The 25,848-nt window shown below is 37.1% G+C and overlaps 1 protein-coding gene across 2 annotated transcripts in view; it reads right to left on the bottom strand.

Moving 5' to 3' along the window:
* The window catches only part of LOC126829670 (WD repeat-containing protein 17), a 41,882-nt gene that overhangs the window by 14,522 nt on the left and 1,512 nt on the right, over positions 1-25,848 (bottom strand). The window contains exons 1-16 of one of the 2 annotated variants that reach the window (XM_050559688.1): positions 19,779-19,870; positions 18,249-18,450; positions 13,647-14,058; positions 12,752-13,003; positions 11,853-12,166; positions 10,665-10,778; positions 8,911-9,057; positions 7,954-8,036; positions 6,443-6,529; positions 5,912-6,000; positions 5,212-5,287; positions 4,289-4,491; positions 3,137-3,286; positions 2,383-2,513; positions 1,420-1,545; positions 540-695 (exon numbers count right to left, since the gene is read on the bottom strand). In XM_050559688.1, coding sequence (XP_050415645.1) covers positions 540-695; positions 1,420-1,545; positions 2,383-2,513; positions 3,137-3,286; positions 4,289-4,491; positions 5,212-5,287; positions 5,912-6,000; positions 6,443-6,529; positions 7,954-8,036; positions 8,911-9,057; positions 10,665-10,778; positions 11,853-12,166; positions 12,752-13,003; positions 13,647-14,058; positions 18,249-18,365 — 2,457 coding nt within the window. In that variant the 5' untranslated portion in view covers positions 18,366-18,450; positions 19,779-19,870. Of the gene's footprint in view, positions 1-539; positions 696-1,419; positions 1,546-2,382; positions 2,514-3,136; positions 3,287-4,288; positions 4,492-5,211; positions 5,288-5,911; positions 6,001-6,442; positions 6,530-7,953; positions 8,037-8,910; positions 9,058-10,664; positions 10,779-11,852; positions 12,167-12,751; positions 13,004-13,646; positions 14,059-18,248; positions 18,451-19,778; positions 19,871-25,848 lie in introns of those variants that run through there. The other variant, XM_050559687.1, reaches the window with a different exon arrangement.

The raw sequence follows: 25,848 nt of genomic DNA, 5'->3' as shown, positions 1-25,848 counted from the left end.
ATACATTAACGACAGACTTGACCTATTCAAAATTCCTACGCATGCTCAACGACATTAAACACTTCGCACAGATTAAGGACGAAAAGATGATCGCAACAATTCATTTGTTAGAAGATGTTGCCCAGGACTCCGCCTTACGATATGCTTCCGGTAATCTTAAGCAAACTACTTTAAACGATTACATGCATTGATATTTATAAATATATTGTACGCATGCATTGATATTACATGTAAACGATTTTATGAATATATTGTACGCATGCATTGTTATTGTTAATTATTTAATATAATAAAATTTTGAAAGTACAGAAAAGTTTATCATTTATAAAGGGAATAGCATTCTGGTGATTCGAAGCTACAATATAAAAATACTTCCGGTTTTCGAAGTTACAGTATTTCCGGTTTTGGAGAAAGCTCGGTATTCCGAAACGGTGTGTGATCCAAATTATTGTAACGATCCCGTACGATGTCGGATGTGACAGAGTCCACTGTATAAACAGTGATTGAAAGTTGAGTAATTTCTTGAGTAAGTTACTGACCTCGCCGACATCCACCATTAGTTCACAGTATCTCTGTATATTACCCAGTTTAATATATATTCTAGCGGCTTCTAATAATCTCTCATCTTTCGACGGGGTTCCAATTCCTCCTCCAAATTTAGACATTTTTATCATCTCTAATTCTTGAGCTTCTGACTGAGAAATAAGTGGAATATTGTTTTACCCAGGAAATAATTGCATACTTTTATTTTAACCCATTTAACTCACGAAAAAAATTGGACTTATTATTGACGTCCTTGAAAACAATCACAGACTCTGAAAGAAGGGGGGGATCACGTAGCTAAGTGGGTAAGACGCTGGCTCGCTAGCCTGGAGGTCGGGTGTTTGATCCCTGCATTGGCCGAGAAAGTTCATCCAGATTTTCCGGCGTGTTTCCCCTTGTCAGTGATGCAGGACGGAGGGGCTGACAAGGACAGCTGTCTAGTCGTTCGGATGGGACGAAAAACCGAGGTCCCGTGTACACATTGGCGTGCACGTTAAAGATCCCTTGACAGTTGGAATTCGATATAAGAGTAGGCCGTAGTGCCGCTGTCCGGGCAAAATTTCCCTCATAGCACACTGTATGGCGTATGCCCGTCTTCATTAGCCCAGTTCGGAGCAAAACAGTAGGACGTTAAACCCCATTTCATTTCATTTCATTTCATACGAACAACTAGATGCTGGTCCGTGTCAGGCGATCTGTCCTGCACAACTGACAAGGAAAAAAACTACACTGGATAATCCTGCGGATCAACCATGGGATTGGGGATTGAAACCACGCCACTAGACTCAATGATCAAATGTGCACACATGTTAAGACCACTCGACACCACCATCCCACCCACCCCCAACCCACATAGTTTAAAATAAAGTAACTTACAGATTTATATAACGTCAGATGTTTGATGTGCATGATACCGTGTTTATATTGGTCTGATAATAACGAGTCACTTAAACCATTAACTACAGATACAAGTTCCCATAGATTTATAGTCCCCTGTGGTTGCTGAAATATATAACAACATAGATTTACAGTCCCCTGTGGTGTTTAAATATATAATAACATAGATTTACAGTCCCATGGGGTTGCTGAAATATATAATAACATAGATTTACAGTCCATTGATTATGGTCTTGTTTTGTTAATAATAATTTAGATAACATTTCAGGTCTAAAGAAAGACCTGCAAATAAGCAGATTTACCTCTTGCATAATGTATGTTTAAAGGAGCTAAGTCGCTAATATTCGGGACCTAGAAATTGACACAAATGGGTCGCAAGCATACAATAATGTAATATGAATGTACATAAATTGATTTACATTCAATCGTTTCTGTTTTTACTCTAATTTCTAATCAGTTAGGTTCGGCGAAATGCGCCAGTATTCTCAATCGAATTTCAATCTCTAGCGTCTGGTTATTCCAGTCTACGGCGATAGTATTTATTGGGTTAGCTCTCCAGATAAGAATAAAGTGTCACAGTTATACATGACTTGCAAAATATGCCTAACCTCGCTTTTCGAGTCCCTTATTACAAATAGCGCTGAAACGCATTATGGTACACGATTCGTGTACCAATGGTAAAATGTTTATTTTGTCTTGAATATTGGATATCAGAAGGCCATCTTTTTCCCGGTAAGATCATAACATCAATGTTTATTTAAACCGACAAATAAATCGTGTTTTCAATATCGAAGATTTTGGATGATATTGAGTTAGAGACTTAGCTACTTTAAGTGTGAGAACTCAGGGCCGGGTTTTTTTGTTTAATCTATTGAAAGAAGGGATTAATAACAACATTGCTATTAAAATCATCCTGTTTTAACTGACTTCTAGTTGACTTACCATAAAGAATTTAGAGAAGAGTTGAAGTTTGGAAGCGAGGTTATTTTTTGTCAGTTCTTCTATCTGTTGTTTCAGTTCTTTAGAAGCTTTACCAGTTAATAATGGTGGTGTTCCTAAACTCATCGCACTTTCTGTAATAATATTACATCAATATACCATATAATATTACACCTATATACCATATAATACTAAGTTCCCACTAGCTTGGGAACATACTGAGTTGAGATGTCAAATGATTTTAATTCTGTCCTACGAGTAAATAATAATAGTCTATATATTTAGATTGTGCAATATCCATGCATAAGTACTACGGCCTACTCTTATATCAAATTCCAACTGTCAAGGGATTTTTTACTTGCACGCCAATGTGTACACGGGACCTCAGGTTTTTCGTCTTATCCGAATGAATAGACAGCTGTCCTTGTCAGGCCCTCCGAATAAATACAAGAGTTCTATCGATCAACTATTACTGTATTTTAATTGAAGCTACGTTTATACAATGATTCTAGTGTTATCTACAGATCTTAATTCAGGTCCTAGCAGGAGTGTACGAATGTCAGAGATATTTGAACATTTAAATACCGATTTAAGGCTGCGTAGAAGACTGGAACAAGGATCTGATCTCATGCTAAACATAGGCCCGGAATTTTAACGGCACTATCTGGATAAATCTGCACTGGAAATTTCTGTAGATTCCAATTTCTGAATATGAGAACTCAATCCATGGATGAGCTATAAACATAAGAAACGTTACCTGGTGTTCCGATGACATCCGTCCACTGTTGGCTACATATAAGGTTTAATTGTATTGGTTCAATTAATGAGGTTAAGGACCACAGCCTCAGTGTGGAATCACGCGAACAAGAGGCTAGAATAAACGGTCGGGATGGATGGCACGCTAATCCTGAAATTATCAAAGAAAGACAACGATTTACCATTAAGTAAAATAAGTACAGGGCATCAAGGGGCATCACACAAATTTACCATTGCCAGATCTACCAAGGATCATCCCTTCGATTCAAAATTACAAATGGAATGGATTACAAAAAGTCCCTCTGAGCCGTGATTTTTTCTACAGAATGACACAAGGCAAACGGGAGGCCTAACAGAAGCAGCCATGTTACATAAAATTAGTTTGGAAGATCTGATCAAAGAATTTGCAATTTCAAAAAGTCAGAGAAATTTTCAAATATAAATAAAGTGACAGTACCAAGGATAAAGATTATTTTTTATCTTTATCTCAGTTTTATTTACTTTTATTTTATAGTTTATTATTGCTTACATTTTGAATTATATACCTTATGGGGGTACAAAAATCTTCTAAGTGCTTAGGGCCTCTAGAGCTGGGTTTACATTTGGCTTTACGTAAAAACGTTCCAGAAATTTCACCGTTTACATTACTATGCTATAACTGTTATCGGAACTGTGCATGGCACGCTAAATATGAAACTCTTCACAGAAAAGTTAATTTCAGTCACAGGAAAAATGGTCAAACTTAATACCAAATCTGTACTGAGACCGGCAATTTAACGTGACATACTAAGAATGGTGCCGAGACCACCTCACTTCAGGTGTCCAGATTGGCATGGTTCTCAGTACGGCACTGTAAGTACAAAAAAATTAACGGTTTCATTCTCTGAAAGTTGAAATAATGGTACGAGCAATGTGCCAAGTGTACATTATTTATACTACTTGAAATATTGGACCCACGTGACGTATTTCATTGAAATGCACGTGCTGGATAGTGTCTGTATTTTAAGTTGTTTAATGGCCTCGTGCAAGACATTGCGTAATGTATAGATATAGCCTCCGTGCAGTATCAATATATTGCTTCATGTCTTGCCCTCGACCATTAAACTGGCCCTGGTCTTGGACATTAGATTCAAGAAAAATATAAAATTCCTACCATAAACATCAGCACCATGATCACAGACGGTATCTATACAGGCGCCATCTCTAGTATCCCAGACTCTAATAGACGAGTCCCAACTACCAGACACCAGTATATATGGTACCTCTGAGCTCCACATCAACCCCCGTACAGGACCTTCATGGCCAGACAATACATTAATACATTGTTCTTTCGTATAATCCCATATTCTTATCGTGCTAAAATATATAAAACATTCTTCTAAAATATATAAAATATTGTCCTAAAATATATAAAATATTGTCCTAAAATATATAATATTTTGTTCTACGATAATAAAACATTGTTCTACAATAAGATTTTGTTCTAAAATATACAGAATAACGATATATAGGCTGACACAAAGTTGAAATGAGGTGCATATGGGCTAAATGGTTGCTTCCAGTTATTATCAATGATATAGAGAGAGAGAGAAATGGGGTTTAACGTCCACTCGACACAAACTAGGTCATTTCGGGACTAACATATGGTTTTTAATTTTATTTACATAATTCGCTTGCGCGTAGGGGTCTTTAGCAGTGGGAGGAAACCGGAGGACCCGGAGAAAACCCACGAGGTTGGACAGGCGACCCTACTCCTTGCCACGTACAACCTGGGATTCGAAACCACGCCAGTCGACTCAATGACAGACTTTATGATACAGCGCGCGCACGCTAACCATTCAGCCATCCAACCCCCCATCAATGATATAGGGTTTAATGTTCTATTTTTCGGCACCGACTGGGCTATTTAAGACGAGAATACGTGATACAGGGTATAATGAGTGAGATGTTTTGCCTGGAGAGGGGTTCTACAGCCTACCCTTATATCGTATTTCAAGTGTCAAGGGTTCTTTTACGTTCATACCAATGTGTTTACGAAACCAAAGGGACTATATATAATAACTAAAAATAACGTACTGATCATCGGCACCACTACATAAAATACCTTCTCTTAATGGTGACCATCTTATATGAAATACTTTCGCTGTATGACCTACAAAATATATAAATATATATCATCTTTACACAAAATTGATTGAGAAATTAAATGCTTGTAAATTGGACATTCATTATCAAAATTGGACACAAGTACAAATTATATGATTTTGGGTGATTTCAAACAATTTTTATGAATTCATCAAAAAAGATTTGATATTGAATAAATATGAAAGAAATTAGTGCTAAATACACAAGATTAAATAACATCTGGATTACAGTGTTAATAGCTCAAATAGAAATGAAATGAAATGGGGTTTAACGTCCTACTGTTCTGCTCCTAACCTGGGCTAAAGAAGACGGGCATACGCCATACAGTGTGCTATGAGGGAAATTTTGCCCGGGCAGCGCCAATGTGTACAAGGGATCTTTTACGTGCACGCCAATGTGTACATGGGACCTCAGTTTTTCATCCCATCTGAACGACTAGACAGCTGTCCTTGTCAGGCCCTCCGTCCTGCATCACTGACAAGGGAGAACCACGCCGGAGAAGCTTGAATAGAGCAGAAAAGCACCACATTAAACTACATTTTACTTGTAGTAATATAACGAAAGGACACAAGTCATTTAAATTCGGTATAGATAGATACCTGAGAAAGGACACAAGTGTAGAAATAGATACCTGAGAAAACTTTCAGTGGTTGATCAGAGCTGGACGTAATGTAATATACTCGAACTTTCTTATCTTCACACCCTGTAGCCAACATATCTCTATTAATATAAATAATAACATCTAATATATCTCTAGTAATATTTCTAGATTATAAAGTAAAGGTTATATTCCCCAACCAACAAATGTGACAAGACTGTATAGTAGTTTTAATCCAGGACGCGTTTCGGACACCAGCCCTTTATCAACTGGCTAGAGAAATAATCCCGAAACGCGTCCAGGATTAAAACTATTCTACTTCTACTATACAGTTGTGTCAAGTTTGTTGCTTGGAGAGTATTACCTTTCCTTTCTTAACGTTATTTTCGGTGTATTAGGCACACTTTTTTTACAAAAAATTTTATTTTCTAGAAGCAAAACCAACCGTAGAGATTCGATCTTGTCTGCACTGTACAGGGATTGATCCACCCATCGACAGTACTTCTAGTAAGGAGTAAATTCGTCACTGTCTTGGATTTTATTTATAATTTCTAGATTACTTACTTGTTATGTGGACTCCAGTCACATCCATAAACAGCTGAGGGATGTTTATATTTCTGTACTAATTTACCATCTAGCTGTCGTATAATACTAAAATCATAAAATATTTAACACACATTAATTAGCTGTCGTATAATATTAAAATCATAAAATATATTAAAGGGGGACAACTATATATGGGCTTATAAAATGAGAGAGAGACAGAGAGAGACAGACAGAGAGAGAGAGAGAGAGAGAGAGGGGGAGGGAGGGTCTTTAGCAGTGGGAGGAAACCAGAGGACCTGGTGAAAACCCGCGAGACCGGACAGACGCCCCTACTCCTTGTCACATACAACCGGGGAATCGAAAGCACGCCAGTTGACTCAACGACAGACCTCATGATACAATGCTAACGCATTAACCATTCGGCCACCCAACCCCTCACAATAAAAATGAGGGATATTGAAATGAGCTTGTTCCGTCTGGCCTTCAGGATTAGTCTCATGTGCATACATGTATCTCATAAACTTTTCTTGATATCAAACTTTGTAGACAAATCAACCATTTATAGCAGTTGTGTCTTTAGCTAATTCATTTTTGCGTTTCCGTGAAAACAAATCTGATTTAATTTTTAGTTTACAAGGACACATGATGTTGGTGTAAGATCTTTACTCAATACATGTTTTCTTTAATTCATCATTACAAGCCCTGAACTGCACAGCGCAGTGGAGGCTCACAGCTGGCCCCCGGATCCATTCACTTAATTTGATAATTGTTGTTTATTTGTTTTGTTGCAATGTCTGTCTAGTACATGTATGTCTTGTCCACAGGTTTGTCTTATTGGTTGGTTTTGTGTGCAGTGTGGTCCTCCTGTACTTTCCATTATAATCCAATGAACTGGTAGTTCAAATATCATATGTCCTCCAGTGTGTACTTTTGAACAATTTTTACAAACCTTGCCACAAAAAAAGCACATTAAGGGTAGATAACTCTGTAATATGACCCTAGTGCAATATTATCTTCCCTTAGACCTTTGTGATTTTCAGATTTATGATCCACCACTTAGTTACTGTTACTATGCTCTACAAGCTTTACCATTCACTTCCAATATGGCGTCCGAAAAAGAGCAGCAGTACTGATTCTAGGCATCGCATTCTTGAAGATAATGTCCAGTCGACACAAACCAGGTCATTTCGGGACTAACACATGCTTCAATTTGATTTCAATAATTCACTTGCGCATAGGGGTCGTTGGCAGTGGGAGGAAACCGGATGATCCGGAGAAAACCCATGAAGTTTAACAGGCAACCCTACTCCTTGTCACGTACAACCTTGGAATCGAAACCACGCCAGTTGACTTAATGACAGACCTTATGACACAGCGTGCACACGCTAAGCATTCACCCATCCAAACTCCACCCCCCTCAAAATAAAGATTACAGATGAGTTAATTTTAAATATATAATACCAAGGTGGTTCATACATATATATTAATATCAATAGTATGTATCAATAACATTTTGTTTAGAAACTTACCAGTAACCATCAGCCCCACAAGACATCAGATGTCGAGAATCTTTGGGATTCCATGCCACAGAATAAACACAACATTTACCATGCTGTTAAAATATAGAAATTATTTCAATAAATAAATTTGTTCATTCTTGTCAATATGAAAGTTTGACAAAAATTGTTTCGTGTAACTATATGAAGATTCAAATGAACGGAGGGAACCACGGTGGCTCAGTGATTAAGACGCTGGCTCGCTAGCCTGGAGGTGGCGGGTTCTTTCCCGGTATTGGCCGATAAAGTACATAGTAGTCAGTGGTGCAGGACAGAGGGCCTGACAAGGGCAGCTGTCTAGTCGTTGGGATGCATGTAAAAGATCCCTTGGCAGTTGGAATTTGATATAAGAGTAGGTCGTAACGCCGATGTCCAGGCAAAATTTTCCCATAGCAAACTGTATGACGTAAGCCCGTCTTTATTAGCTCAGTCGAAGCAGAAAAGTAGACATTAAACCCCATTTCACTTAGGTTTCCAAATGAACGGACAGGAAACTGGTCTTCCAGGATTAGAGAAAACATCTTGTTGTGTGAATGGAAACAGTATATGGGTCTATAGTGAGGTGGGGTATAATGTGCACTTGACACACGCTAGGCCATTTTGGGACTAACATATAGTTTAATTTTATTTCAATAATCGGCTTGTGTGAAGGTTTTTTTTTTAACAGTGGGAGAAAACCGAATAAAACCCACAAGGTTTGACGAGTGACCCTACAAGCTGGGAATCAAAACCACGCCACTTGGCTCAATGACAGATCATTTGGCCATGCCCCTGGATCCTGCTTTGTGTATGACACTATGACAACTAAAAGGGACAATAAGGGCTGATATGGTAATCCTCTCTCTCTCTCTCTTTTTGGTAAACAAAAACATTTGAAGGAAATATCTTTACACCTTTGCTGAAAAGTAACTTTACTAATCAATTCCTTACCTCGGTAAATCTTTTAATAATTTTTGTGCGGTTGATATCCCAGACAAATACCCCATTTTTTCCTGTACATCCAGCGATACAGTTTAAATCCCCAGGTGCCCATGATATATTATATATAATACCTTCATTACCTGCAGATGTATGTACCTGTAATAATACAATATAACAGATGTATGTACATGTACCTGTAATAATACAATATAACAGGTGTATGTACCTGTAATACAATATAACAGGTATATGTACCTGTATTAACACAATATAACCAGGGTTGTCGGTAATTTTTCACAGTTGATTAGCAGCACTGCTAATCAAAAAGTCCAATTTTGCCAAATTTGATTAGCAAATTTAAAAATTGATTAGCAGTTTTTCAGTTTCAACATAAAAACCTAAATAACAAGATATTACTTTAGTTCATAACAAATATGATTAGATTCCATTCTTACTATTCTTAGATTTTTTTAGCACTGCCACAAGTACTTGTGACAGTTTGTGAATGTGATGTAGACATTTAGTTAGGTCTTATGTCTGATGCCAATTCTTAACAGTGACTTCCAAGGCCCCAATCATTTTAATTGTTATTTTTTGTTACGTTAGAAATCTTCGTTAGAAAACAATTTCGTCTGCTTTTTATCGTGTATTGCTATTTTTGTTCAATCGGGCACACCTCGATTAACTAGGCACACGCGATATTTTACGGGAATTTTTACTTTGATTTATCATTTACAATACGTTAACATATATTTATTTTTTTATATTTTATTTACAATACGTGGGGGATACACTGGATTTATTTCTTTCAAAATGAATATAATATAATTACTTGATGTCTCGCAACGTGAGTGGTACTACTTGATTCCCTATTTCCGGTTTAATAGTCCCTATTCATAGAGTTATGTCCCTGTATTATATAGTACCGTATAATGAATTGTGTCTGGGTAGTTCGAAAAAAAAATGTCACACAGAGAATTCAGTTTTGTTTATAAAATTTTATTCAACATTTTATACACGTTGAAAGTGTTCAGAAAGCCTTCTAGTCTTCAAATGTGGATTATCCTTGTGTCAATATCCAAAATGACAGTCATATTAATGATTCGCAGTTACTGCGAATCAAAAACTTTAGATTTTAATTTTTGATTAGCAACGGACAAAATATGTATCGCAAATTGCGCTGCGATACTGGTTGTCGGCAGTCCTGAATATAACAGGTGTATGTACCTGTAATAATACAATATAACAGGTGTACATGTATGTACCTGTAATAATACAATATAACAGGTGTATGTACCTGTAATAATACAATACAACAGGTAATAACATTGTATAATTTGTATTGTTTTATTGTTTATTCACCTATTTCTTATATATATATATCCATATGTATTCTTGTATGAGGAGGCTAATCTGTGTAGGACAAAATGACCCAAAGGAACAGTACCCAACTTATTCAGCCAGGGCCCAAATGCAAACTTAATCCGGTCATGGCTTGTAGGGTATTAATATCTGACTTACAGCTTGTAGGGTATTAATATCTGACTTACGACCTGTAGAGTAACTTGCAACATGTAAAGTATTTATATCTGACTTACAGCTTGTAGAGTATTTATATCTGACTTACAGCTTGTAGAGTATTTATATCTGACTTACAGCTTGTAGAGTATTTATATCTGACTTACAGCTTGTAGAGTATTTATATCTGACTTACGGCCCGTAGAGTAACTAGCAACATGTAAAGTGGTTATATGTGAACTTACAGCTTGTAGTGTATTTATATCCCAGATTTTAACTGTTCCATCAAAACTACCAGAAGCCAACCAATCAGGATTATCTGGTTTAAATTTACAATCAAATATTGTCTCTATATGACCCTAGAAAAATAATATAAATATCGTCTCTATATAACCCTATAATTATCATCTCTATATGACCCTAGAAAAATAATAGAAATATCGTCTCTGACCCGATAAATATCGTCTCTACATGACCCTAGATAAACATTATAAATATCTTCTTTGATAGGCATAATTGAACATATTAACACAAGGTACAATTTTATGGATACACAATTACTGAGTTTAATACTAAGCAACGTTTCGACGAGGAAACTCTCGTCTGTATCGTTTTTATTGCATATTCTGTATATATTTGTCTAATATTCACAGATTTATATTATTTGCTTCATAAAGACGGGAGTATCCTCATCGAAACGTTGATTAGTATTAAACTTAGTAATTGTTGTATGTCCATAAAATTGTACCTTGTGTTAATATAATATCGTCTCCATATGACCCTAGTAAAATAATATAAGGCCAAATAAAAAAAAAATATTTCAGTTCTCCGATACTACTGCGTCATTTAAAAGGAGCCAAAAGACTTTTTTTTTTTTTTTTTGAAAAATAAAAAATAAAAATGATATCATTAAGTACTACATGGTAATGTTTTACCCGGATAACACAAAATAACTCTTTATAAAATTCAATATGATTAAAATACAGATCTATATTTTGTTTCGTTTTTTTATACTTTCGATGGCCTACACTACATGAAGATCTGACAAGTTATAGCGATAGGTTGCGTCAGAGGTTTACAAGCGGCTTTTGACCCTATGATGTCAGACATTTGATTAACCAATCAGTACTGATATTACTAGTGGATCACCCTCAGTTTCGTACAAAACACACCTAACGCTCGCCGTAACAGACCATTTCATTAGCTAACCCCCCACACCATTCAGAACACGTCAATGATAACAACTCTTCCAGATCCTAGTGTAGTAAAGACAAGTAAAACAAAATTTTGAACTATAAAAAGGAAACGAAATAAGATCTGTGTTTTAATCAGATTGCATAAAACTATAATGAATACGGAAATGTACCATAGACTCAATTATCACATATGCAACCATGATAAATGTTTCTCTCCTCCCTTTCCCTTTCACTCACCTGATCACGGAGGAAGTTCCATTTTCTACGCCCCAGATCGTAAAGACCAACACCACCGTCGAGAAATGTACAAACGACCCGCGCTGGTGGTAGAGCAAATCTTGTATGTGTCGTTGATGTAGGAGCCAGGGTTTGACTCGTTGAGGAGATATGATTAATCGTAGTTTCCGCGACTTCCTCTTCTTCGTCTAAACTATTATCAACAGACGACTCGATAACCTGCATGGCGTGAAACCCTGTCTGCTTAACTTTAATATTCTCAATCGGCGTCATTTTAGAAACATTCCACAGTCTGAGGATACCACCACGAGAATCTAAAAATAGAACAATATATATAAAACAGTCTGAGGATATCGCCACGCGAATCTAAATATAGATCAATATATAAAACAGTTTGAGGATACCACCATGAGAATCCCAAAATAGATTATATACATTGTGGATACCACCATGAGAATCTAAAAATAGATTATATACATTGTATATAAAACAGTCTGAGGATACCACCACGAGAATCTAAAAATAGATCAAACAAATATAACCTATATACAAAACATATAAATCCAGAATTGTCTGCGAGAGAGAGAGAAATGGAGTCACGTACAATTATTTCAATAATTTGCTTGCATGTAAGGGTCTTTAGCTGTGAGAAGAAACCCATGAAGTTGGACAGGCAACCCTAATAATTGTCACATACAACCAGGGAATAGAAACCATGCCAGTTGACTCAATGACAGATCTTATGATACAATGCGCATGCACTAACCATTTGTCCACCCAACCCCCCTTCACCAGATTGGAATATAGAGATACATGTAAAAGGAAATCGAACAGATCTAACAGCTATCATATCTTTAATGCAGCGATTTTTGTTCTGAAATAAAACACGTAAGACCCACCTCCAGTGACGAACATCCCAGGTGCATTGGGTATCCACGCTAGGCTCTGAATATGAGCAGCCGCGCTGGGTAACTGGAACATCATAATGACATTAAGACTAGCTGTATCTACTAGTCGCACACCAAAACGTTTATTGGCTATTAATAGATATTCCATAGACAGAGGATCCCATTCTAACGAGGTAACGGGATCCTCCTCCTCATCGTCGTCATCAGGGTCAGGTTGAAATATATGTTTCTGACTTTTAGATCCTGAAACAGAAACATTCATTAAAAATTAAATAGTTAAAAAATACATAATGTAAAGGGAATATGCTGAAAATGTCAGTCAAATTACTTCTTTCTGAACCAGTTCCTGTTACCGCTCTCACGATTATCCATTTTTGCGGTTAATCATCAATGGGCGTTTAACAGCAGATCGGATTCAAATCCATTGAAAATCGGACACTTAAGATGACATCGTGAGTTGATCATGGTCTTGTCATGTTAATAAATGTCTAATTACATGTAATAGTTTATATAACAATGCAGGCCTGCAATAGGAAGACTTAGCTCTTGCATAATCTAATCATAATAAAAAAAGTACAACAGCAGACTCTGTAGGAACTGGAAAATCCAGGGGATCTTTCTCGAGAAACACCGAGATTGAACCCCAGACCTCCTTGTTAGTGAGTCACTGCCTTACTCACTGAGCCACTGCTTATATGTTCCATGCAAGAGGTGAATTGTGTCCATTTCAAACTGCAAAGGGATCTTTAACATTCACTTATCATTTAATACACATAACATCTGGCTTTATTTCTTCATACATTAGAACGCTTAACACACTGTTCTAGACAGTGTTGAAATTGAGCGATACACTAAAGGGAGATTACTCTAAAACATATTTACATACCTAATAAACATACAGATATACTTCCATCTTCATGGCCGAATGCCACTTTACCCACGTTTTTACGGTGCCATCGGAACTGACAGACGTTGGAAACAAAATTCTGGGTCTCTTTAACCGGGACTACTTGTTTATTGGTGTTGTGATACCATAAGTAAAGAGGTCCACGTCCTGAAATGAACGCCACACAATCTAACTCGTGGTAACTCCAATTCACAGATCTCGGTAACTCACGAGTGTTTTCTAACACTGCTATCTTTTTCTGCTTGGCAACATCCCACACGATGATTTGGTGATCAGCGCTGGAACTAGCAATGACATTTCTGTCACGTGGATTCCAGGATATTGCCGTTATGGTTTTTTTATGTTCTGACATAATGGACACCAACTTGAACTCGTTAAATTTAACGTCCAGCTGCAAGAGAGAAGAAAAGGATAAAAGATAGGTTGCCTGGCAACGAAATATACGCCCACGGCAGCTAAATCATCCGAACCATCAACAAGGCTTGTCTCATATTTATTCTTGTGCTTGTAACGGGGATATTTACTCGACACTGATATCAATGTCCTACAATCGGATGAGGTCTGTCATTGAGTCAAGTGGCGTGGTTGTGGTGACAAGGAGTTGGGTCGCCTGTCCAACCTCGTGGGTCCTCCGGTTTCCTCCCACTGGTAAAGACCCCTACGTGCAAGTGGATTATTGAAATAAAATTGAACCATATGTTAATCCCGAAATGACCTAGTTGTGTGTGTGTGTCTATTATCCTACAATCGGATAATAGATACAGCCTGTGGGCGTATAAAAAATGTAAGTTACATTCAATTAAAGCTCACAGGAATAGCTTCAAAAATCATTTAAATAATGCAAGTATAATTATGTCAACATATCCTTTCCATAACTTTCCTCCAATAAACAAGCTGTGAGGTAATTCTAGTCCTTCTGCTCATATTCTAGTCAATACATGTATTTCTATGAGCAGAAGGATTAAAATTACATCACAACTTTTTTATTGGCGGAAAGTTATGACTACTCACGGAGAACGGCTAAAATCGCTAACTTTGAAATTTACCTGTTTCAATTAATATTGACATTCAGGATCGTGTTATACTTATGGAAAGGATATGTTGACATAATTACTTGCATTATTTAAAGTGGGAGAGAAAGAAATGGCCTTTAACATCAACTCGACACAGATCAGGTCATTTCGGGACTAACATGCGGTTTAATTTTATTTTCATGATTCGCTTGCCCGTAGGGGTCTTTAGTAGTAGGCAATCTGATTAAAATACAGATTCTATTTCGTTTCGTTTCATTTAATTTATAGTTCAAAGTTTCGTTTTACTTGTCTTTACTACATTAGGATCTGGAAGAGTTATTATCATTGACGTGTTCTGAATGATGTGAGCTATTAGCCAATGAAACAGCCTGTTAGGGCGACCTTTAGGCGTGCTTTGCACAGAACTGTGGGTAATCAACTAGTAATATCAATGCTGATTGGTTAATCCAATGTCTGACGTCATAGGATCAAAAGCCGTTCGTATGACCTGTGACGGGAGCTAGCGCTACAACCGGTCAGATTTTCATGTAGTGTAGGTCATCGAGCAAAAATGTGATCTAACATCTTTGGGATGGTTGCACCTAATCAAAATGGACATAACTGTCAAAGAAACATAACAGTGTTCACATTCTGGTTGAGGCTCACGATTTAAGATGAAAATGTGTATTAACAAGCCAACAGTGAGGCAGATGTCCCCCGCAGAAATCCAAAAATAAATAGATGACACATATTAATTAATCGCACATTCATTTTTTTCAAAAGTATCGAGCAATCAAACTATACACTAAGTTTCATCACTCTCTATCAGATAGAATCAAGATTATCTTGTCCTAAAGCATCGACCAATGAAATTGATTAGCTCTGCTTAGCTTCAGCTCGAAATGTTTATCATTGAACTCCATCAAGGCATTCACCTAATGAACGCCTACACCTAAATTAGAAGAGGTCTCGACCAATCAAATTGCTTATCGCTCTACTTAATTAGAACTCAAGTTATCGTGTCCCAAAGCATCAACCAATCAAATTGCTCATCTCTGCTTACCGTAAGCAGAAAATGCTCATCTTCGAACTTCATCAAGGCATTGACCTAATAAACACCTACATGTACACCAAGTTTGAACATTCTAGCTCAATTAGAAAGAGAATTATTGTGTCCCAAAAAGTGTGAGGGACAGATGGACAGACCGGCGGACAAACCCATTTTAATAGTTAACATGTACAGCGTTAACGTGTAAAATGGTTGCCTAGCAACCTAGTTGTTTGGATGGTTCACATACATGTAATAAAAGAACTAAATTCTCCTGAACTCTGGGGTTGATGAGATATCAAACTCAATTTCTTTGCTTTCTGTTTTTGGTAAACTATGTTAAAGATAAAGAGCTGACCATTCTTGTTATAATAGCTCAAAAATAGATACATGTAATGTAAAATGAAAATATTTAAAATATTATACAAATTACTTCATTCTGAGCCAAGTTATCACTTTTTGTAGTTTTGACAAGATGTGTGCATTGTGTTAACCAGGGCACTGGTATATTCGAGACATAGCCTCACTTTCCCATTTTTTAAATTAAATTTTTAAATGGCGAACCGTTCTAATCTAGTTAAAATCTTGAGTATGCCATCTAGAGTTGATTATGGTCTGGATAAGTTAATTAATGTCTAATTAATAATTTAGATAACATTTCAGACCTAAAGAAAGACCTGCAATAGGCAGTTTTAGCTCTTGCATAATGTATGTTTAAAGAATTTTCATGTAAAAAATAAAAATCTTTTCAAAGAAGAAACTCGACATTAATTCATTACCTACAGTAACAATCACTTCATCATCTAAAGGACGACTGACAAGCAGACATCACAAGAAGCGAATTAACTAATCAATTTTAATTACTGGATTACATGTATCTTGAATACATGGGAAATGAAATGAAATGAAATGGGGTTTAACGTCCTACTGTTCTGCTCCTATACTGGACTAATAAAGATGGGTACACAGTGTGCTATGAGGGAAATTTTGCCCGGGCAGCAGCACTATGTCCTACTCTTATATTGAATTCCAACTGCCAGGGGATCTTTTACGTGCACGCTGATGTATACACGGGATACGAATGACTAGACAGCTGTCCTTATAAGGCCCACCATGAATACATGGGAAGACAATGAAAAAAAATGATGTTTCATAGCATGTCAGCACCAATTTTGCCCCAAACATGTTTATCAAACAGACAAAACTGTATCACAGAATCATTAAATAAATTTCCAACGTCAAAAAAACAAATGAAATGAATTGGGGTTTAATGTCCCACTGTTCTGCTATCAAAAAAAAAATCAGCTACTACTAGTAAATAACTATAAATACATGTGGGAGGTGTCAACAAGTCAAACACTAGGTCATTTTGGGACTAACATTATAGACTAAGGGAAGACTACTATTAAAATGTATTTGCCAAATCCATGCCACTTGAGTTTATGACAGACAGACCTTAGACTAGTAGACCAATCAACTTGTCTCATAGGGGCGGATGGTTAACGTGTGTATCATAAGATCTTTCATTGAGTCAACTGGCGTGGATTCGATTCCCCACTTGTACGTGACAAGGAGTAGAGTCGCTTGTCCAACCTTGTGGGTTTTCTCCAGGTCCTCCAGTTACTTCCCACTGCTAAGGGTTATGGTTAGGGTGTTCTCATCCATATAAATCTCGGCCATCCGATGGTCTAAAGAGATGTCTATAGGCTTGTCATGTGAATAAATGTCTAAATAGAGAGAGAGAGAGAAATGGGGTTTAACGTCCACTCGACACAAACTAGGTCATTTTGGGACTAACGTATGGTTTAATTTTATTTACATAATTCGCTTGCGCGTAGGGGTCTTTAGCAGTGGGAGGAAACCGGAGGACCCGGAGAAAACCCACGAGGTTGGACAGGCAACCCTACTCCTTGCCACGTACAACCGGGGATTCGAAACCACGCCAGTCGACTCAATGACAGACTTTATGATACAGCGCGCGCACGCTAACCATTCAGCCATCCAACCCCCCATGTCTAAATAAAGACCTGCAATAGGAAGATTTAGGTCTTTCATAATGTGTGTGGGGGGGGGGTGGCCGAATGGTTTGCGTGTGCACATTGCATCATAAGGTCTGTCATTGAGTGAAATGGGGTGGTTTCGATTCCCCACTAGTTGTGCATGACAATGAGTAGGGTTGCCTGTCCAACCTCGTGGGATTTATCTGGGTCCTCCATTTTCCTCCCTCTGCTAAAGACCCTTACACACTAACATATTAATAACATAAAATTTAAAATATGTCAATCCCGAAATGACAGAGTTTGTGTCGAGTCTCTCTCTCTCTCTCTAAATGGAAGAATACAAGGTAAGACTATCATTAAAATGTGTTTAGTCTTGTTTACATTTCCGCTTGATTGTCATTTATTTGTTGTTAACGGCCTGAAGCATGGAAAAATATAAAAACACCATCTAATTGTTCAGTTATTGACAACCTGCCTCCACGGTTGCCAAGCAGAAACAAAACATTATATATTGACTTACCTCATAGATATATATCGCCATGGTTGCACAATATGCAAACCTGTCCTCACTAGAAGCACAGACATCGTGATTCCACGGCTGACAGCCGGCAGACAACAAACCCACCTGCTTTACCATTTTTCAAGATTGTTTGTTCCGTCTGCACACTGGGTCAGCAACTAACGTCTGCTACTCAAGCAAAGCCAGAAATATAGTGCAACATCTGTAAAATCAATATAAATGTTTACAGCTGGACTAACATGAATAATCAAGTGATTAGGAAGTTTGTTTTTATTAAGAATTTTAAACATACATTATGCAAGAGCTAAATCTGCCTATTGCAGGTCTTTCTTTAGGCCTGAAATGTTATCTAAATGATTAATTAGACAATAATTAACTTATCCAGACCATAATCAACTCTCGATGTCATCGCTAGCCTGTGATGTTTATTGGATTAGGTTCCGATTTGCTGTTCGACTTCCATTCATGATTTAATCAGGAAATGGATAATCGAGACTATGTTTTTTATCGTACCGACTTTAGTAATGATGATCAAGGCTAGGCCGAAAATTCAATCGCTAAAATCTTGGTTCAGAGTGGATCAATTTGACTAAAATTTTCCGGAAATTCCCTTTAGATTATATAGTTTTTAACTATTATAGTGAGAACTGCCAGCTCTTTATCTAATCTCCCATAATGTATCTTTAATTCCGAAGCCGAGAATTATACAAGTACATGTATATACAACTCCTTAAAATCAATAACTAAAGTTAATGAGGCAGAGATTGTCACTTGTATTTTCAAGACTTACATGTACATGTAATCAAGTCAGAGTTTTCTTTATTAAGCAAGTCAGCCTAAAAAAAAGCTTTTCTTAATTTGTGAAAGTCCAGATTCAATCTCCTAAAATCACTCTCCCAGTTTGGACATTTCGTAAATACATGTAAGGAGAGCTACGTTGTATATCATAAGTGGAGCGATTCATTTTATTCACATAGGTCCTGTTTACATGTACACATTGGTGTACACTGCGCAAATAAATAAATAAAATGAAATGGAGTTTAACGTCCTACTGTTCTGCTCCGAACTGGGCTAATGAAGACGGGCATATGCCATGCAGTGTGCCATGAGGGAAATTTTGCCCGGGCAGCAGCACTATGGCTTACTCTTATATCGAATTCCATCTGCCAAGGGATCGTTTACTCACACGCCAATGTATCCACATGGCCTCGGGTTTTCATCCCATCTGAACAACTAGACAGTTGTCCTTGTCAGGCCCTCCGTCCTGCACCACTGACAAGGAGAAACCACGCCAGAAAATCCTGATGAACTTTCTCGGTCAATACAGGGATCGAACACGTGATCTCCAGACTAGTGAGTCAGTGTCTTACCCACCGTGGCTCCCTTACAGCATAACAACAACTCAATAACTCAACGTGTTATAAGATTTAATTGTATTTGATTCTTATCTTTGTTACATATTCTGTATATATTTGCCTATATTTGCCTACTATTCACATACCTGTATATATTTGCCTACTATTCACATACCTGTATCATTTGCTTGATAAAGAGGAGAGTATCCTCGTTGAAACGTCGCTTAGTATTAATCTCAGTAATTGTTAATATGTTCAATTACTAAATGCCAATCAAAGAAAACTCAATAACTTTTTACCACAAGATATATAGTGTATTGTATGTTAAGATATATTTTACGACTTACGTCACTATATGTACACAGTGAACTCTAAAATCACATACAGAATAAACATATAAATAATTCAAAACTTTAATCCTTCACTTATTTAAACTGTACAATCAAAATATATACATGTATGTATAAGTGACAGTACTGGATAATTTTGACTATACCAAATTCCTATTGTAGTAGTTTTACATGTATGTACTGGATAGTACTGACTACACCAAATTCCTATTATAGTAATTGGTATGTAGTGGATAATATGACTATAACCCTTCTATGTGAGAATAATAGGCCTATCTTATAATAATAATAATAGGCCTATTGACTAATAATAATAGGCCTATCTTTTTATAATAATAGGTCTATTGACTAATAATCTATAGTATCAATAATAATAACAAGTTATTATAACATAATAAATCACTTAATGTATTGATACTTGTCAACAACTTGTCAAACATTATTCAACGATACAATAACTTAGTTAAATGGAAAGGAGGTAAAATGAAATGGGGTTCAACGTCCTTCTTATTCTGCCCAGTGTGCTATGAGGGAAATTTTGACCGGACAGCAGTGCTACAGCCTACTTTTATATCGAATTCCAACTGCCAAGGGATCTTTTACGTGCACACCAATGTGTACATGGGAACTAATTTTTTTGGGGTCCCATTAGGACAACTAGGCAGCTGTACTTGTGTACTTGTCAAGCCCTCCATCCTGCATCACTGACAAGGGGAAACCACACAGGAATATTGCGATGAACTTTCTCGGCCAACCCCGTGATCGAACTCCCAACCAGCAGACTAACGAGCTAGCATATTACTCACTAAGCCAAGGTGGCTCACTTTTATGATATACATTATATGCAGGAAACCAATGAGAGGTGACGGAGCAAAACAAATCCTTCCACACACACCCCTGGCTACCACACCTGTGCAGGGACACTTTACCCCTGAATTGCCCTGTAGGACATCGGGAATTGGATTAGGGGCCCAGTGGCACCAATATCAGCCATGCTAACATTAAATATAATAGATATATATGGGCCCCAAAACCATCTGATTAAAATACAGATCTATATTTCGTTTAATTTTTTTATACTTTCGATGGCCTACATGAAGATCTGACCAATTGTACATGTAGCGATAGGTCGTGTCAGAGGTCATGCGAGTGGCTTTTGACCTATGACATCAGACATTTGATTAACCAATCAGCATTGATTATACTAGTGGATTACCCACAGTTCTGTGCAAAACACGCCTAAAGCTCGCCGTAACAGACCGTTTCATTGGCTATTCCCTCACATCATTCAGAACATGTCAATGATAACAACTCTTCATGATCCTAGTGTAGTAAAGACAAGTAAAACAAAATTTTGAACTGAAATAGGATCTGTGTTTTAATCTGATACATGTACAGTATGTATGTCTTGGCACTGCTGTCAATGTACACATATTCCTGTCTATTCATTATCTCTGTTAGTGCAGAAAAATAAGAGAATTAAAATCAATTACAAAGAAATAGGAAATAAATTGCAATCCTCAGGTAATTTCAACCATTATGCTATACGTACACTACACGTACATATACACCTGAAAATAATAGGTAACATAATTAGTCAAGTCATCAATTATTGTCGTCATTTAAGATCACGAAATTCGATAAATAGTATAATTTGTCTAATGAAAGGAAATCTACGTTAAGTAAATGAGATAATAATTACATCTTACTTCCAGACGGTGGCCAATCATCGGATTCTTTAAATGGTAAAATCATCACGATCGTAATCAATTCTACTATTTATACCATTCTGCTCCAACTGGGCTAATGAAGACGGGATACTATATTTAGATATTCAACATGTCACGCTGTGAGTTATAAATTATATACACTACTGTTCTGCTCCGACTGGGCTAATGAAGATAGGATACTATATTTAGATATTGAACATGTCACGCTGTGAGTTATATCCACGTATCCAATCATTAGGATTGCTGGAAGGCATGACCTAATTAGGAAATAACTGAAATATGTTTTAATGTCCTTTTTCTCTGCACCGACTGGGAAGACGGGCAATCGCCATGCAGTGTGTTCGGACATGAAGGAAATTTTGCCCAGACGGCGATGCTCCGACCTACTCTTATTTCGAATTTCAACTGTCAATCCTTCTTTTGCCTGCATGCCATTGTGAACATGGGACCTCGATTTTACATCCCATTCAAACAACTAGACACTATTCCATGGCAGAACCACTGACAAAGGGAAACCATTTACTCACTGAGCCACACAGCCCTAACCTAATTAAGGATAGACAGAATAAATGAAAACTGGGTCAATGAAGACTGGCTTGTACAGTACAGTATAAGTCAAAGTTAAGTACTAAATTCCCCCGATGTCGGACCTGGGCAGAAACAAAAAATCGCGGGCATCAGTTGATCAATCTGCTTTGCCCACTCTTTAAATTCAGTTCTAAATGTCCTCCGTGAATTTGAGTAAATTGCCGACCACAGCAGGCTACAATGTCCAATTCTTATCTGTCACAGCAGTGTCACTGTCAGTTAAAATAACACAATGCAGAGAAATTTGAATTACGAATGTAAGGTCCGGTCACTAAGTTTATTAAAGACGCCTTCCTGCATACAAACAGTGTGAATTACCAATGTAAGTTCTAGCCACTATAAGTTTATTAAAGATGCCTTCCCAGGTACAAACTGTGTGATTTGATGATAAATTTGGACTAAAAACATATTCAGACTAATCCCTCTATCAAAACATTTTAATAAGCTGTAAAAATGTATTGAAAAGCAGTCCTTTTGACATGTGACTTGATTGTGGGAGGGTCCATATTCAGCTTGTATTTGTCGTCACTAGCTGTCCATTTGTCTTCCAGGGAATCCAGTTTTTTTCTAGTAAGATTGATTGTACATGTATCTACTTTCTATTACCATATTTTCTATACTTTTAATGGAAATAACTACCCTATAAATACTTTCAGTTTCATCGTGGGAATGCATCTTTAACCTTACTCTAACCTTGTTTAGTATCTATTAAACTAGAGAGAGAGAGAGAGAAATAGGGTTTAACGTCCACTCGACACAAACTAGGTCATTTCGGGGCTAACATATGGTTTAATCTTATTTCAATAATTCGCTTGCGCGCAGGGGTCTTTAGCAGTGGGAGGAAACCGGAGGACCCAGAGAAAACCCATGAGGTTGGACAGGCGACCCTACTCCTTGTGACGTACAACCACGGATTCGAAACCACGCCAGTCGACTCAATGACAGACTTTATGATACAGCGTGCGCACGCTAACCATTCAGCCATCGAACCCCCCTTCTATTAAACTACCTTAAACATGAGAGACAGAGAGGTGCCAGTGTAAATTGTAAGGGTGTCTCTGGATGGTCAGCATTAACCAAGTGCGTTGTTTTTTTTACATATGTACATGTCTCGTTACATTTTATAATTACTTGACACAGACTAGCGAAGACATAGTGGAAACGTCATTGTCTCGTTTTATATTTTATCATTGCTTTATACAGACTAGTGGAAACGTCTCTCAGTAATTGTATTCCATAGAATTGTAACCTGAGTAATTCATGACATTCTAGCTAATTCGATCAGTTTTATTCTATGTTTTTGTTATAGATTGTAGATCAAGGAAGCAGAAATCAATACTTTGGTAGAATGTTCCACAATGAGTGACAATAGGCTACATACCGTATATGTACATGTATAATGATGTACGTGACTTGCCAGTTCAAATCAGTCAAAAAAGATTGGTTTTCTTTTTTTTTTAAAGCAATGGTAGTTTATCTTCTTGTTCTCCATACTTCTGTGCACCAGGTATAAAGACAGGTCATATAAACCATACTGTGTGCTATGGTGCCATGGTGGTAGAGCGGGGGGATGGGACAGACGTGCTACAACCTACTCTTGTTATAAAATTCAAACTAACAACGGTTCTTTTACATACATGTACATGTACACGCCAAAGTGAGCGTGGGGGATCTCATTTTTTGTCCCATCTAAATGACTAGACACTATTCCTTGTCAAGCCCTCTGTCCTGAACCACTGACAAGGGAAAACCAAGCTGTAAAATCAAGAGATATCTCTCTAGTCAACACTGGGATCGAACCCAGGACGTCTCACTCACTGAGCCACAAAGTTCCTGTGTACTGAGCCAGAGGTAACTCCCACATACAGTATGGTAAACAAAATGGATACTAGTACATAACATAAGATAGGTTGCCAGGCAACAAAACATAGGCCACAGCAGCTAAGTCACCCAAGCAGTCCACAAGGAAAAATCTTTAGCCGCCAATAGAAGCTAATAGCATTCTTCATTTCACTACTTTTAACATAATTGCACATAAAATTTCACTAACAGAAATTGTTGAAATTCAAAAGGTTTTCTCGTTGTCTTGCTATACAAACATAGATTTTAAAAAGACGGTATAAAACCTAGGGTCTGCTCAGTTTAGTGAACTTGAAATTGCTAGTCTGTACATGTGCATGTTCCTGAAGCAACGACTGCGAGTTTCACAACATCTGGCCGTTGCTTGTTTACTTCACAATTCCCAAACTTATAGAGCAGCTATGTTATCTACAGACACATGAGCAGTAGCATCCAATCAGAGGTTGTGACATCGCGACCTCCACGGAAACCTTGACATTGAATGAACCTTGAACTTTGCAACTTGATTATCACAGGTAGACATTTTAGCTTGATGCGCGAGACTTGGTATTCGCGACGATCGAGGAATATGATAGGCTCACAAGTTGGGCTTGTACTTGTACCCAATCGAAATTAGTGCCGCAATATGCAGGGTATTACATGAAGGCCTTGATAAGATGTACGTAGTTAAAGCGAGATCAAGCCTTCTATTGAAGATGGTGATCGGTAGGAGGTTCAGTACATACATGTACTGTACATACACAATCTGGTTAATACACAGAACCTATTTCGTTTCGTTTTTTATAGTTCAAAATTTCGTTTTACTTGTCTTTACTACACTTGGATCTGGAAGAGTTGTTATCATTAACGTGTTCTGAATGGTGTGAGAAATTAGCCAATGAAATGGTCTGTTACGGCGAGCTTTAGGCGTTTTTTGCACAGAACGGTGGGTAATCCACTAGTAACATCAATGCTGATTGGTTAATCAAATGTCTGACATCATAGGGTCAAAAGCCACTCGTATGACCTCTGATGCGACCCATCGCTACAACCGGTCAAATTTTCATGTAGTGTAGGCCATTGAAAGTATAAAAAAGTACATACTGTGTGACTTGATGATATATGTACGTATTTGGACTTAAAAACATATCCAAACTAATTTATCTATCAAACGTTTGCTTCAAAACCATCTCAAAACATCTTAATTAAACAAGAGTACCGCAAGGTGTAAAATTCTATTTTATAGCATAATTGTTTTTCACACGACTTGATTAATAAGGGGAGGTTCCACTTTCACTTTAAGCTTGTACAATTTCTCATTACTCGCTGTCCATTTAACGTAAATATCTGATATTCAAAGCTCATTGATGATTAAATCCAAAAATGGATAATCGAGACTTTAAATATGTTTTTTATCATACCGACTTTAGTAAAGATGATCGAGGCTAGGCCGAAAATTCAATCGCTAATATCTTGGATGAGGGTAGTGCAATTTGACTGAAATTTTCAGCATATTCCCTTTACACAATCTAGATTTTAACTATTATAGTGAGAACTGTCAGCTCTTTGTCTAATTAATCTCCCATAATGTATCTTTAAATAGGTCTAAAAGCACACATTAATGTTATAAGAAAAAGTGATTTATATTCAATTTTTAAAATATTTTTTTTAATTTCTAATCATTTACGTTCAGTGAAATATATGAAGAGTCCAATTTGAACGAACAACATTTGCATCT

Source organism: Patella vulgata, chromosome 8, assembly GCF_932274485.2.
Source record: "Patella vulgata chromosome 8, xgPatVulg1.2, whole genome shotgun sequence".
Classification (NCBI taxonomy): domain Eukaryota; kingdom Metazoa; phylum Mollusca; class Gastropoda; family Patellidae; genus Patella; species Patella vulgata.
This window is presented reverse-complemented; position numbering and strand designations above follow the sequence as displayed.